The sequence below is a fragment of the Leuciscus leuciscus genome (assembly GCF_965113295.1).
Source record: "Leuciscus leuciscus genome assembly, chromosome: 2".
In the NCBI taxonomy this organism is placed as follows: Eukaryota; Metazoa; Chordata; class Actinopteri; order Cypriniformes; family Leuciscidae; genus Leuciscus; species Leuciscus leuciscus.
Genome location: NC_138726.1, coordinates 65,056,628 through 65,069,640, shown reverse-complemented (window position 1 = coordinate 65,069,640; position 13,013 = coordinate 65,056,628). Strand labels below are relative to the sequence as shown.

At 39.4% G+C, this 13,013-nt stretch overlaps 2 protein-coding genes across 4 annotated transcripts in view; one reads left to right on the top strand and one right to left on the bottom strand.

Annotated features, from left to right (window-relative positions):
- Positions 1 to 13,013, bottom strand: part of LOC309492606 (uncharacterized protein) — a 200,485-nt gene that overhangs the window by 151,254 nt on the left and 36,218 nt on the right. The gene's annotated exons all lie outside the window — the stretch shown is intronic.
- Positions 9,657 to 13,013, top strand: part of dctn1a (dynactin 1a) — a 46,563-nt gene continuing 43,206 nt past the window's right edge. For both annotated transcript variants that reach the window (XM_082161565.1, XM_082161564.1), the window contains exons 1-2: positions 9,657 to 9,806; positions 12,412 to 12,663. In XM_082161565.1, the coding sequence (XP_082017691.1) occupies positions 12,436 to 12,663 (228 nt within the window). In that variant the 5' untranslated portion in view covers positions 9,657 to 9,806; positions 12,412 to 12,435. The remainder of the gene's footprint in view (positions 9,807 to 12,411; positions 12,664 to 13,013) is intronic.

Here is a 13,013-nt window from a genome sequence, read left to right as displayed (position 1 = left end):
AGTTTTAATGTTATCATTATCGGCTCAATAAGAAAATGTGGCTGATATATTACAGCCAATAAATAATGTATTATTTCCTTCAGCTGAGACTCTTCAGATGCGACTGTTCATCATGATGGGGTTGAACTGCTTGAAATATGATTGAAATCACTTCAAAAAAGGAAAGTACAGTAAAGAGCAACATGTGCTGTCATATCAGCTATAAAATTATAATGAGATATAGTATATAAGTGTGTGCTTAGGACACCGGTTTCAATGGTGAGACTTTTCAGACTCTCAAAAATTATGTAAAAATTTGGATTTATATTTATCGGCCAATATACAGATTATCGGCTTTCAAATATAAAGAATTATCGGTATCGGACACATTTTTTAAATCGGTGCATCCCTAGTGAATGATTCTGACTATGGGAACGGTGCCATTGAGAACTATTATTAACTTAATTGTCGACACAGAAAGGAGTATAACCTGCCGATGAGCGACTAGTCTAATAGTTACAACACTACTTATATACAAATATAAGAGCGTCTCCAGTCTGACCTTTACTGAGACAAAAACACAAATCAAAAAGAAGAGGAATCAAGAAAACGACATTTCTTGAATTATTTATTAATTATATGCAACATTATGGCATCTCAGTTTCTGGGAGTTTTTGTTTAATTTGGTGCTGATCTCGTGATCATGACGTGTTTCCAGTTCGTATAAATGTGCCTCACACTCAGTGCAATGTTGTAAGACATCTGAGTGATCTGAGTGATCTGAGTGATCTGAGTGATCTGAGTGATCTGAGTGATCTGAGTGATTCGTCTGGCAACATTCCATAGAAACCTTTTAAGCAAGAAGGAAATAGATTATAGATTATCTACAGATCACCTGATGGTGATTCAAACACAGGGAACTCAACAGAAACGTCTCTCAGAAGGTTGTAGTTTGAGTGAGGAAACTCACATTTACATGTTTATACGTTTGAATATTTCATGCCAACAAGAATTTAAAAGCTTTAAACCTTCAGGAGTTTGACATTTCGCTCTAAGGATGAACACTGGTAATCTCAGCTGTCTTTATTGAGATTATTGATCGTGGACGCAAACGCAAAGTTGATTCTGCGCTAATTTGATAAAATGTTGTAGATTTAAGAAGAAAATGAGAATTGCTATATATAGATTGATTTTTTATTTTTTTTATTAATAACAAAAGAATATGTAAAAGTATGGCATGTGGGGTAAAAGACTCAACATGATGACACATATCTGGCTGACTTTCCATTTGTTGACACATGGTTGGATTCAAATATTAAGATGGACATCCACCTTAGACATAATCACCATATTTATGATAAAACCATCATATTTAAAAGAAAATATGATATATATCACATATAATAAAATAGGCTCAAATTTGTTGTAACTTCTGTAAATCTAGGCTATGTTGATTTATTATGGGATCTCCATCAATACTGTCAGAATCTGTACTTTTTAAAATAATTTTGTTTCTATATTTGTAAAATACATTTCTACATAGGCTATAGTTTAGGGCATCCTATATATTATTAAGAGTTTATTTTATTTTGTATTATTGTTCTTGCTGTCACACCAAAGGACACATGTGCAGTACAGTTCAGAATAGCTAAAGTTAGTGACAAGTCATAAGTCATAAATATATGTTATAAAATTGTGTTTTATAAAAAAGCATTTTTTACTGCCTATTTGTCGACAACCTGTTAACATTTGAATGACAGTATATTTACTTTTATAAACAGATACTAGAACAAACTTGGCTAAAGTGATGGTTTTAAACAAGTATTGACTCAGACGTTATTAGAAACACATTATTTTAGCTGAAGTATTTGTATAAATACTGTGTGTCTTTCGCCACCTCATACATTTATATGAGTTTTAAACAAACAAAAACTAAACAAACTAAATCTATTGCTCCATCAATGTTCAATACAAACGTATATATGTTGTTCTGCAATCTTACACTATGAGGAGTGAGAAGCACTTTTGGATTGCAGTTATCTTGGCCGATTCAGACATCATTGTGTGTGTATTTGACCGTTCGAGCGCAGTAAGCCACTCGTGTTTGTACTTGCGATCTGTTGTGTTGAGCTATTACTTTTGTTTGATTTGTTCATTGCAAACAGCTGAAAGTCTGTACATTTTGCCAATAAACCTGATTTGGAATGGGGGTTGAATAATTTCGATTACAACTGTATATGAGCGTCTCAAGCCTACAAACCTGTACTGAGGTAAAATAAATCAGAAAGAAGAGAGACTGGTAAAACTACATTTCAGGAACTGAACTTTTTTCTGGTCAAACCCTGTTTATTTACTTGTCTATTTATTGCTCATTGCGTGGGCTGTGTGTGTGTGTGTGTGTGTGTGTGTGTGTGTGTGAGTCTGTGTGTGTGTGTGTGTGTGTGTGTGTGTGTGTGTGTGTGTGTGTGTGTGTGTGTGTGTGTGTGTGTGTGTGTGTGTGTGTGTGTTATTCTGGTTTCCAGTGACGTTTGTCTGGGAATGTTTTGAGATCCACAATGCAATGCTGCAAGACAATGAGTATTTGTATGATTTGTCCGACCTTCCACAGAAATCTTTCTCAGACATGATAAGGAAGAAGGAAATAAGGTTATTTATTGCTCACTTGTCAAATATATGCTTGAACTAAGTTCAAAACTTAGAAACTTAAGTGCCTCTGAAACTGGAGCCTGTCATGTTCTACTGAAGACAAAGGCTTTATTTCCACAAATATTCATTATTTGATGTGACATTCACCATATTAGGCCTAATAACTGAAAGGAAAGACATTGATCATCAGCTGGCAAATAAAATATTGAATCCTGAATAAATATTTATGGATAATTAAATGAACACTTTAATTAATTGAAGAAAGCGTCCACAGACTCAATGAGGCTGATATTCACACATAAAGCTCAACTTCAAAACGTCTGGCATATTATAACATATTAGTTCAACAGAAACGTGATGTAGACACGCACTTTCTGTAAAGCTGCCAAAATAAACCAGTCGCATTAGTCATAATACGTCATAATAATACGTCATAATAATACGTCATAATAAGTAATGCGTGAGATGGCCGCCAGGGGGCGCTAGGGGGAAGTGTGTGAAACAGCAGCAACTGAAGCATTGTGAAATGTAAGTGGTGTTAATGTCAAATCACAGTGAGGATGAAATACTACAACTATTGTTAACAGAATATAAACATTTTTAGAATAGAAAAATAGAATCAAAAGACGACAACAATATAGCCTCATACTGTAGACGTCGGTGGGCACCAGAAGCCTATTCCCCGGGGGAGCAGCGCCATCACAAACACACAAAAACTCATTAATAACAAATTAGTTTTATAATAACAAAAATAACAAACAAAAATAAATGAGGTGCAATGAAGTTGATTATTTTTTACTATTCTTCTATTTATTTTCTATTCTATTGAGACGAGTGAAGAGTGCTTCTCGCTGGTGTGAGCGAACACACACCGCTGGACAGAGGAACACACACCGCTGGACAGAGGAACACACACCGCTGGACAGAGGAACACACACCGCTGGACAGAGGAACACACACCGCTGGACAGAGGAACACACACCGCTGGACAGAGGAACACACACCGCTGGACAGAGGAACACACACCGCTGGACAGAGGAACACACACCGCTGGACAGAGGAACACACACCGCTGGACAGAGGAACACACACCGCTGGACAGAGGAACACACACCGCTGGACAGAGGAACACACACCGCAGGACAGAGGAACACACACCGCAGGACAGAGGAACACACACCGCTGGATAGAGGAACACACACCGCTGGACAGAGGAACACACACCGCTGGACAGAGGAACACACACCGCTGGATAGAGGAACACACACCGCTGGACAGAGGAACACACACCGCTGGACAGAGGAACACACACCGCAGGACAGAGGAACACACACCGCAGGACAGAGGAACACACACCGCAGGACAGAGGAACACACACCGCTGGATAGAGGAACACACACCGCAGGACAGAGGAACACACACCGCTGGACAGAGGAACACACACCGCTGGATAGAGGAACACACACCGCTGGATAGAGGAACACACACCGCTGGACAGAGGAACACACACCGCTGGATAGAGGAACACACACCGCTGGACAGAGGAACACACACCGCTGGACAGAGGAACACACACCGCTGGACAGAGGAACACACACCGCTGGACAGAGGAACACACAGAGGAACACACACCGCTGGACAGAGGAACACACAGAGGAACACACACCGCTGGACAGAGGAACACACACCGCTGGACAGAGGAACACACACCGCTGGACAGAGGAACACACACCGCTGGACAGAGGAACACACACCGCTGGACAGAGGAACACACAGAGGAACACACACCGCTGGACAGAGGAACACACAGAGGAACACACAGAGGAACACACAGAGGAACACACAGAGGAACACACAGAGGAACACACAGAGGAACACACAGAGGAACACACACCGCTGGACAGAGGAACACACAGAGGAACACACAGAGGAACACACAGAGGAACACACAGAGGAACACACAGAGGAACACACACCGCTGGACAGAGGAACACACAGAGGAACACACAGAGGAACACACAGAGGAACACACAGAGGAACACACACCGCTGGACAGAGGAACACACAGAGGAACACACAGAGGAACACACAGAGGAACACACAGAGGAACACACAGAGGAACACACACCGCTGGACAGAGGAACACACAGAGGAACACACAGAGGAACACACAGAGGAACACACAGAGGAACACACACCGCTGGACAGAGGAACACACAGAGGAACACACAGAGGAACACACACCGCTGGACAGAGGAACACACAGAGGAACACACACAGCGTTTGGGCAGTTCTCAGTGAGTGAGTTCCTGGACAAACGTGGACTACTGTAATGTTTATATTATTAATGCAGAGATTTGTCTACTTCTAAAACTCTGTTACACCATATCGTTTTTTTGTGCTTATTTATAAAATAAACTTACCATGCATTTCAGTTTTACACTAACAAATATTATCCAACAGAATTAATGACTGCATTTACATCTGTATAATAATTCCAATCGCAATTTCAAAAGCAGTTCTGTAAAAAAAAAAAATAAAAAAAATAATAATAATAATAATATAAATATATAATGCGAGAGAATGAAATCTACTCAAACATGTTTCGTTTATTCTCACTCTAATTAAATGTAGAATGTTGATAATGTAGAAATAATTCACTCTAATTAAAGGTAAATCGTCCTGAATAAAAATGTAAAAACAGATCAAATAATTTATTTGTCGAAATGTTGTGATATTGTTTCATTTTTAGTTCATAATTACTCTATAAATGTTATGTAGTTTAACAGCAGCAGAAGGACTGTGGGTCGAGATTTATCTGAACAATAATAATAAATAAAATAAAAATGCTTTATTCACAAATCGCACTGGTTGTAAAGATCCAAAGATCCCTGTTTCAATCAATTAATAAATTAAAAAAGATCAATTTAATATTGAGTTGAACATTTAGTTCATGACAACATGAGCAGGCAAAGGCAACACATCTCTTCAGGATAAATCTCTCGATGTGTCCAAATGTAGGCCCTATATCTTAATAAATTATACATATTGTAGTTTTATTTATAGAATGAAGACCAACGTTTGTCTGCCAGTTTAATTCACTTCTAACTGGACTTTTATTAATGCAAATGAACCAATAGTTGTGTGTAGACAACTTCTCTGAAATGAGCAGCTACACAGAAACTCTCAGGTGTATTTCAGGTAGCATTTTTGCTCATTTGAGAGATTTAAGATATTTAAGTATTATATAATACGAGTAGCTCTCAGCCACTTTCATTTTTAAAAAGTAGCTCTCAAATGAAAGAAAGCATTAAGAAGCTTTGTGCCTTAGAGACTAAAATTACTTCTGTGCATCTTAAATTATGACACTGTCATATTTTAAAGGTGCTGTATGAGACTTTTTCACTCTACTAAAGCATAAAAATACCACATTATGTTTGCATATTTGGAGGAAACATGCGAAGTTCACATACTCGTTTCTCTGAAAAACACTTCTAGCCAGTTATTTTACTTTGAACTGTGCGTTTCCAGGCTGGACCGTGTGTTATTGTTTTGGTCTGTGATACTGCATGTTGCCACACGACCCGTGTGAGCCGTATGGAGTCTGTGGAGGCGGGGCGGGAGAAACCACGATATATTGCCCAACCCTGCTCCTGCCGATCGACTGTCCTGCACAGTTCATCTCCAACCCTAATCAAACACACCTGCCTTTCATTTTTAAGTGATCCTGAAGACCTTAATTGGTTGCTTCAGGTGTGTTTGATTAGGGTTGGAGATGAACTGTGCAGGACAGTCGATCGGCAGGAGCAGGGTTGGGCACCCCTGATCTATGATATTCTGAATTTGACCTGCAGTACCTATTTCCACCACTAGTTGTCATCAGGCTTGGGAGGGTTACTTTAAAAATGTATTCCGTTACAGTTACAAATTACTTCATAAAAAAAGTATTCAGTAACGTAATCCAAGTACTATAGTATGAAAGTAATGTAACTGATTACTTTTGGATTACTTCAAGGTCACGTATATAAATAAAGTCAAGCAAGAAGAAATATTATAAAAAAATATTAAAAAAACTTTTATTTATTAAGAATTTGGTCCAGTGTACAATATTTTCAAAATATACACACAGACAAATTTATGTAACGGGCTATACAGACGTCTAGTGGCTAATGTATGGTATGACAGATTATTTTGTTTTATTTTTAACAAATTTTTTAATAAAAAATAAAAACACAACATTTAACATTTTTACACAATCTACATATTAGTTTATTTTAAAATAGGCCTACATGTTGACTAAAGCCGTGATCTTTCTTAATTTGCCTGACTGAACTTGGGGCGTCGGCAGTGGGAGTTCCCCTATACCTTACCTAGACAGCGAACATCCCGTTACGTGAGAAAAGATAAGAAAGGACATTTTGGGTACTAAAAAAGCTACTCTCCAAAATAGCAGCGGAATTTCCATGAATTAAAAGCAATTTTACCCGCAGGCAGCATCGTTTCTACTAGCAGCAGTGATTCAATCTGCATCTGAGGAGATTGTAGAAAGCTGTTATTTGCACATGCACCAGCGCGTGGCACACGTGAGTCATTACTGGCAACAGAACCAGGAACCACAATCAAGCAGCGCTTCATATAGTGTTATTATGGCAAAATACTTATTTATTTAGTTTTAAATGAAACCATTGTAATCCTGAAAGTATTCCCTCTTTTTTCAAAATGTAACTATAATCTGATTACTACGTTTTTTGACGTAACTGTAACGGATTACAGTTACTGGATTTTTGTATCCTGATTACATAACGCCGTTACATGTATTCCGTTACTCCCCAACCCTGGTTGTCATCCTTACTGCACCTTTAAAGGGGTGGTTGATTATGTTTGATCATAAACAACATCTGAAAAGTTACAACACTCAAAGTTCAAAGCAAAGGGAGATATTTGATTTTAAAGAAATGGTAGAGGTAGAGACTACACCACATTCCTCCCGGGTTAGTGACATCACCAGCCCTAAAATTTACATAAACCCCGCCCCCTGAACACGATTTATAGATTATTATGACAGAGTATGCTAATCAATGACTAGAAGATAACTACACATCAGCTACATAAACTCATCAACTAACCATTCAGAAATGTTGTCACTTCTCGAATCTCTCCATCTTTGTCTGACTTCGGTTTGAACATAAAAGGCTAAAAGATTTTGAAATTTTCATTGCGTGTGTGTGTGTGTGTGTGTTTGTGTGATAAAAGGACACAAGTTGTTGAAGCTCCGCCCCCTGTGCCGGGAGCAGCAGCTCATTTGCATTTAAAGGGACAGACACAAAAACGGTGCATTTTGCTCATCCTCAAAAGTGAGAACTACCAAATAGAAATTTATTTTTAAAGTAGAAATTATGACATTCTAAGTCAAATTAAATAATTTTCTATTTAGTACTTCATATTCGGTAGCCTATGTGATCGTTTTTTTATCTCAAATGATTTAGTATGCCATAATTAGGATTTTTTTTAAATATGATTTACAAAAGCATGATGTTTTTTTCTTATGTGGCGGAAATTAGTTTAAAATCACGACTTTAAAGGAAACAACGACACCTAGAAAGTCATTACGCACTTTCTCTCCTCACTGAAACTTCAACCGCAGTATAAAACATTATTTGCGTGCATAAGATGCATTAGAAGTGTCTTACTTTAAAGTTGTTGATGATGATGATGTTGACTTTGCGGTTGTTCATTGTAATCCAGTTTTCGATGGGGAAATAAATGAGCGCGAACTGCACCGTTTGTTGTGGAAAACGATCGATCACGTGACTTGAGGATGTGTGTCGAGCAGCGCCCTCTGTTGGTCAACTGCGCACAGCACAACGGATGGAGCTTTAAAGTAGAGACCTGCGCGGGACACAATTTTCAGTCCCGCTCCCGCCCGCTCCCGCAGTGTTCAGTCCCGCTCCCGCCCGCTCCCGCAAAGATTTGTCATTTTTAGTCCCGCTCCCGCCCGCATCTGTGATATTATGTCCCGCTCCCGCCCGCAAATGCCCGCAAGACGGCAGGCAGGATGTATGTTCACTTTCTGTCTCACGAAAGGTCTTGGAAAAAAATGCGATTTGTGTCCGTTGTATGTTAACACCTTTTGGCATTTATCGCAACAGGCAAAAGGTAGTTGATTCCCCTCTCCATCATGCACAACCGAAAAAGACTGCCAAATGTCTGATTTGAGGTTTCGTGATTTTTTTTTTTTTTTGTAGTAAATGTGCCTTTCTTTAGAGAAGTGCTTACATCTGAAGCGCTTAGGCCTATATCTGAAGCACTAGAGGTGCTCTTTTCCTCCTCCATGCTGTCTATTTTGAACTTGAAGCTTTCGAATTCGAACAGCGGGAAGGAATTGTCTCTAAACAAGTGTGCGTGAGATTAGGCCCCGCCCTACCCCAAACGACAACATCCAAGTTTAGGCTGCTTAAAACGTTTTTATTGCTGCCAAACAGAATCTCCCTCACAACTACAAATTATGTACGCTACTTTAATAATTTATATATTTTACTTTACACTCATATTTAATTTGCGGGAGTGCAGCGTATCATCCCCCCCCCGCCCGCACCCGCAAGTGCACCTTCATCATCCCGCCCGCTCCCGCAATGACCTTTCAAAATTTGTCCCGCGCCGCTCTGTTTTGCGTCGGGTCCCGCGGGTCCCGCGGGACTCCCGCGGGAGTGCAGGTCTCTACTTTAAAGTCCCCCTGTAGTCAATTATTTTATCCCTTAAAACTCATCTTTGATCACCAAAATTGCATATTTAAGCGTTTTTCCTAGAATGGTAAGAAATAATCATACATGCTTTAAAAAAAAAAGTTATGTTGACTGACCCACAATTTTCTACGTACTGATTAAATGTAACTTTACTTAAAATACTATCCGTGCGTTAATTTGATGAATGGTTTAATATCTTAAGTTAAGATTCGCAACGTGGCCAGCGGGCAGAGTGGTCAGACCAATCAGCGGCGTCGCTGAGCACCACGTGATTCAATCAGGAAGTGACCGCGTCATCCGCGAGTGCCTGTCCCCATTCTAGTGTCCGGTCCGCTTCCTTCATTGTCAAAGGCCGCTTTAAACATCAAAACATAAATTAAAAAAAACGGGACTTCTTTCGTTTTGAGCAGCTGTCAATCATAGAGCTCTCGTCTTCAGGTAAGCTCGTGGTTTTACCGCTCGTTTCCCTGACAACAGAGGAAACTCTCGCGTGAGAGCGAGCCTGTCTGAGATAATCGACAAAAGTGATCAGAAAAACATCAATACATGAACACATTCACACACAAGCTTACACCTAAACGCGTGTAATGCGTTTCCACTGAACACTATCGACTCTTTTCGGCGTCTGAGCGACAAAACGGGATGTTTTCCTCAAACCGGACCGGTTAGCATCACAGCTAATGCTAAATAACAACCCACTGACAGTCGTCGGGTGTTGCTGACCGAGCATGTGTGTGTGTGTTATAGTCTGTTAAACACATCGAGTGTTATACATCTAATGTTCTGGCACGCTAGAGAAGCTTTCCAAGCGAAGTGTCCTGCATTACTTCATTACTTCTGTGCTCAAGTCTTACATATACTGAGCCCACATCTAGATTAGGAAAGGATTTACTGTAATTCTGCCATAAAATACCGGTCAGAAGTGTGGAAACTTATAATGTTTCTGAAAGAGTCTTTTCTGCTCACCAAGGCTGCTTTTATTTATGGAAGCTTGTTTCCGCCACAGAGTGAAACATACTTTTTAATCTTACAATTCTGACTTTTTATCTCTGAATTACGTGATATAAAGTCGCAATTGCGTTATAAATTCAGAATTATGAGATATAAACTTGCTATTGCGAGAAATATACTTGAAATTCTGACTTTTTATCAGAATTGCATGTTTATATCTCGCAATTCTGACTTTATAATACGCAATTGGGAGATATAAAGTCAGAATTGGGAGATATAAACTATTCTGAGGTAAAACAAAAAAAGAGTCCGTCTTTTTTTCCTTAGAATTGGACGTTATATCTCGCAATTCTGAGAAATAAAGTCAGAATTGCGAGATGCAAACTCTTTTAAAATGTTTTATTCTGTGGCGGAAACAAGCTTCCATATTTATTAGATACAGTAAAACAGTGAAATATTATTACAATGTAAAACAGCTGTTTTCTATGTGAATATATATATAGGCTATATATATAAAACATAAACATTTATGATTCTGATACATTTTATTTGTCAGGATTCTTTGAGTAAAAAGGAAAAAAGGAACAGCATTTATTCAAAATATAAATCTTTTCCAACAATATAAATGTTTAGCATCACTTTTTATCAGTTTAACATCCTTTCTGAATAAAAGTATTGATTTCTTTAAACAAAAAAGAAAGAATAAAAACTGACCCCAAACTTTTGAACGGCATATTGTTACAAAAGATTTCTATTTTATTCTTCTTTTTCTTCACAGTATCTCAGATTCCAGCAAATATGAAGCAGCACAACTGTTTCTAACACCGATAATAATCATAAATGCTTCTTCAGCATCAAATCATCATATTAGAGTGATTTGTGAAGGATCATGTGACACTGAAGACTGGAGTAATGATGCTGGAATAAATCACACTTTACTGTATATTCACATAGAAAATTATATATAATATTTCACTGTTTCTACTGTACTTCTGATGTAATAAGCGCATCAGAAGAGACTCTTTCAGGCACATTAGACATGTTAATGTCTCCAAACTTGTCCAGAAGTGTGTGATGTTTACACACAGCAGATGTGGTAGAGATTGCAGATCATTCCCATCATGCTCTTGCCGCTGGCGTTTGGTCATGTGACCGGTGCTCTCAGTAGTCCACACTCACTCAGTGCTCGGATGCAAACCCCAGAGAGAGGACATTAAACATGTCGATGGCCAGGAGGAACTCGTGCGCTCCTCGCGTGAGTAAACGCTTCATTCGCAGTCGTGGACAGAACTGATCAGATTTACCTTTTAATTCTATATTTTTATCATGTTCATGTTATTATCTGGTCATTTTTATGATCTTTGCTTCAGTTTAATACTCGTGTCTGTATGTGTATATAGTAATTATAAATGGATCTCACCGTCCGATGCAGATGTTGATGCAGATGTTGATGCAGATGTTGATGCAGATGTTGATTGTTGAGTTTGAGCGGTTGACCTCAGGAAAGGGTCTCGATCCCAGTGAATGTTGGTGGTCAGTCGTTGAATCCTCCTCCCGTCGCTCAGGTTTGCAGGACGGAGTGTGTGTGTGTGTGTGTGTATGTGTGTGTGTGTGTGTGTGTGTGTGTGTGTGTGTGTTTGCGAGGCATCATGTGATGCGGAGCCGCAGGATTCGGTGCCGTAGCGAGTGTCTCTCGTCGTCTTCTCAACAGAGATCCGATTGTTTCCAAAAGCACATGATGTTCGTGTGGCTTCATCTCCAGAAGCTCAGCGTCTGACGCTCTACAGGTCGAGCTCTGAGGCGTCGAGATGAAATAACAACAGTATTACTAATGGAAATGACCAACAGTGTTACTTTAGTCAAGTCAAGTCAACCTTTATTTGTATAGCACGGTTAATAACAACAGAAGTTGCACCCAAAGTGCTTTACAGATCAAGCAAGAATACAACATCATGCATTCTAGCAGCTTCAAAAACCCAGTTCATGATCTATTCTAAAGCAACAGATGTTTTTAAAGAAGACTTAAGACTGGCTAGCGATGAAGAGGACCTCACATGGACAGGTGTGTGTGTGTGTGTGTGTGTGTGTGCAGCTGTCCAGCGCTGTGATCAGCAGGATGAGTGCAGACGGAGGTGGCCGGCCGGTGAAGGTGGGCTCTCAGGTGGAGGTCATCGGGAAAGGTCAGCGTGGGACCGTGGCGTATATCGGCGCCACCCTGTTCGCCTCGGGGAAGTGGGTCGGAGTGATCCTGGACGAGCCCAAGGGGAAGAACGACGGGACGGTGCAGGGGAAACGCTACTTCACCTGCGAGGAGAATCATGGGATATTCGTCAGACAGTCTCAGGTGAGAGTCACACATGTCAGGATCGGTTCAGTTTTAACGTTTCGATTCTTATTGATTCCATGAGGTATAACAACAAACATAGATATAATTCACATTTAGTCTTGTTGTAAAACATGTAATTGTAGATGAATATCATGAACACAGATCAACAGGCTAAAGAACACTTACACGAGGAGCGTTTGCCTGTGGTTTAAAAACACCATAGAAGAACAACTAGACGAACTAATATAAACTTCAAGTGTTATTAAGGACAAGTAAACACTCAGTAATTAAACAAGAACAAATAAGAAATTAGCAATCGCAACAAATAGACACAACTGAACAAAGATATGATTGAAATAAACAGTGTT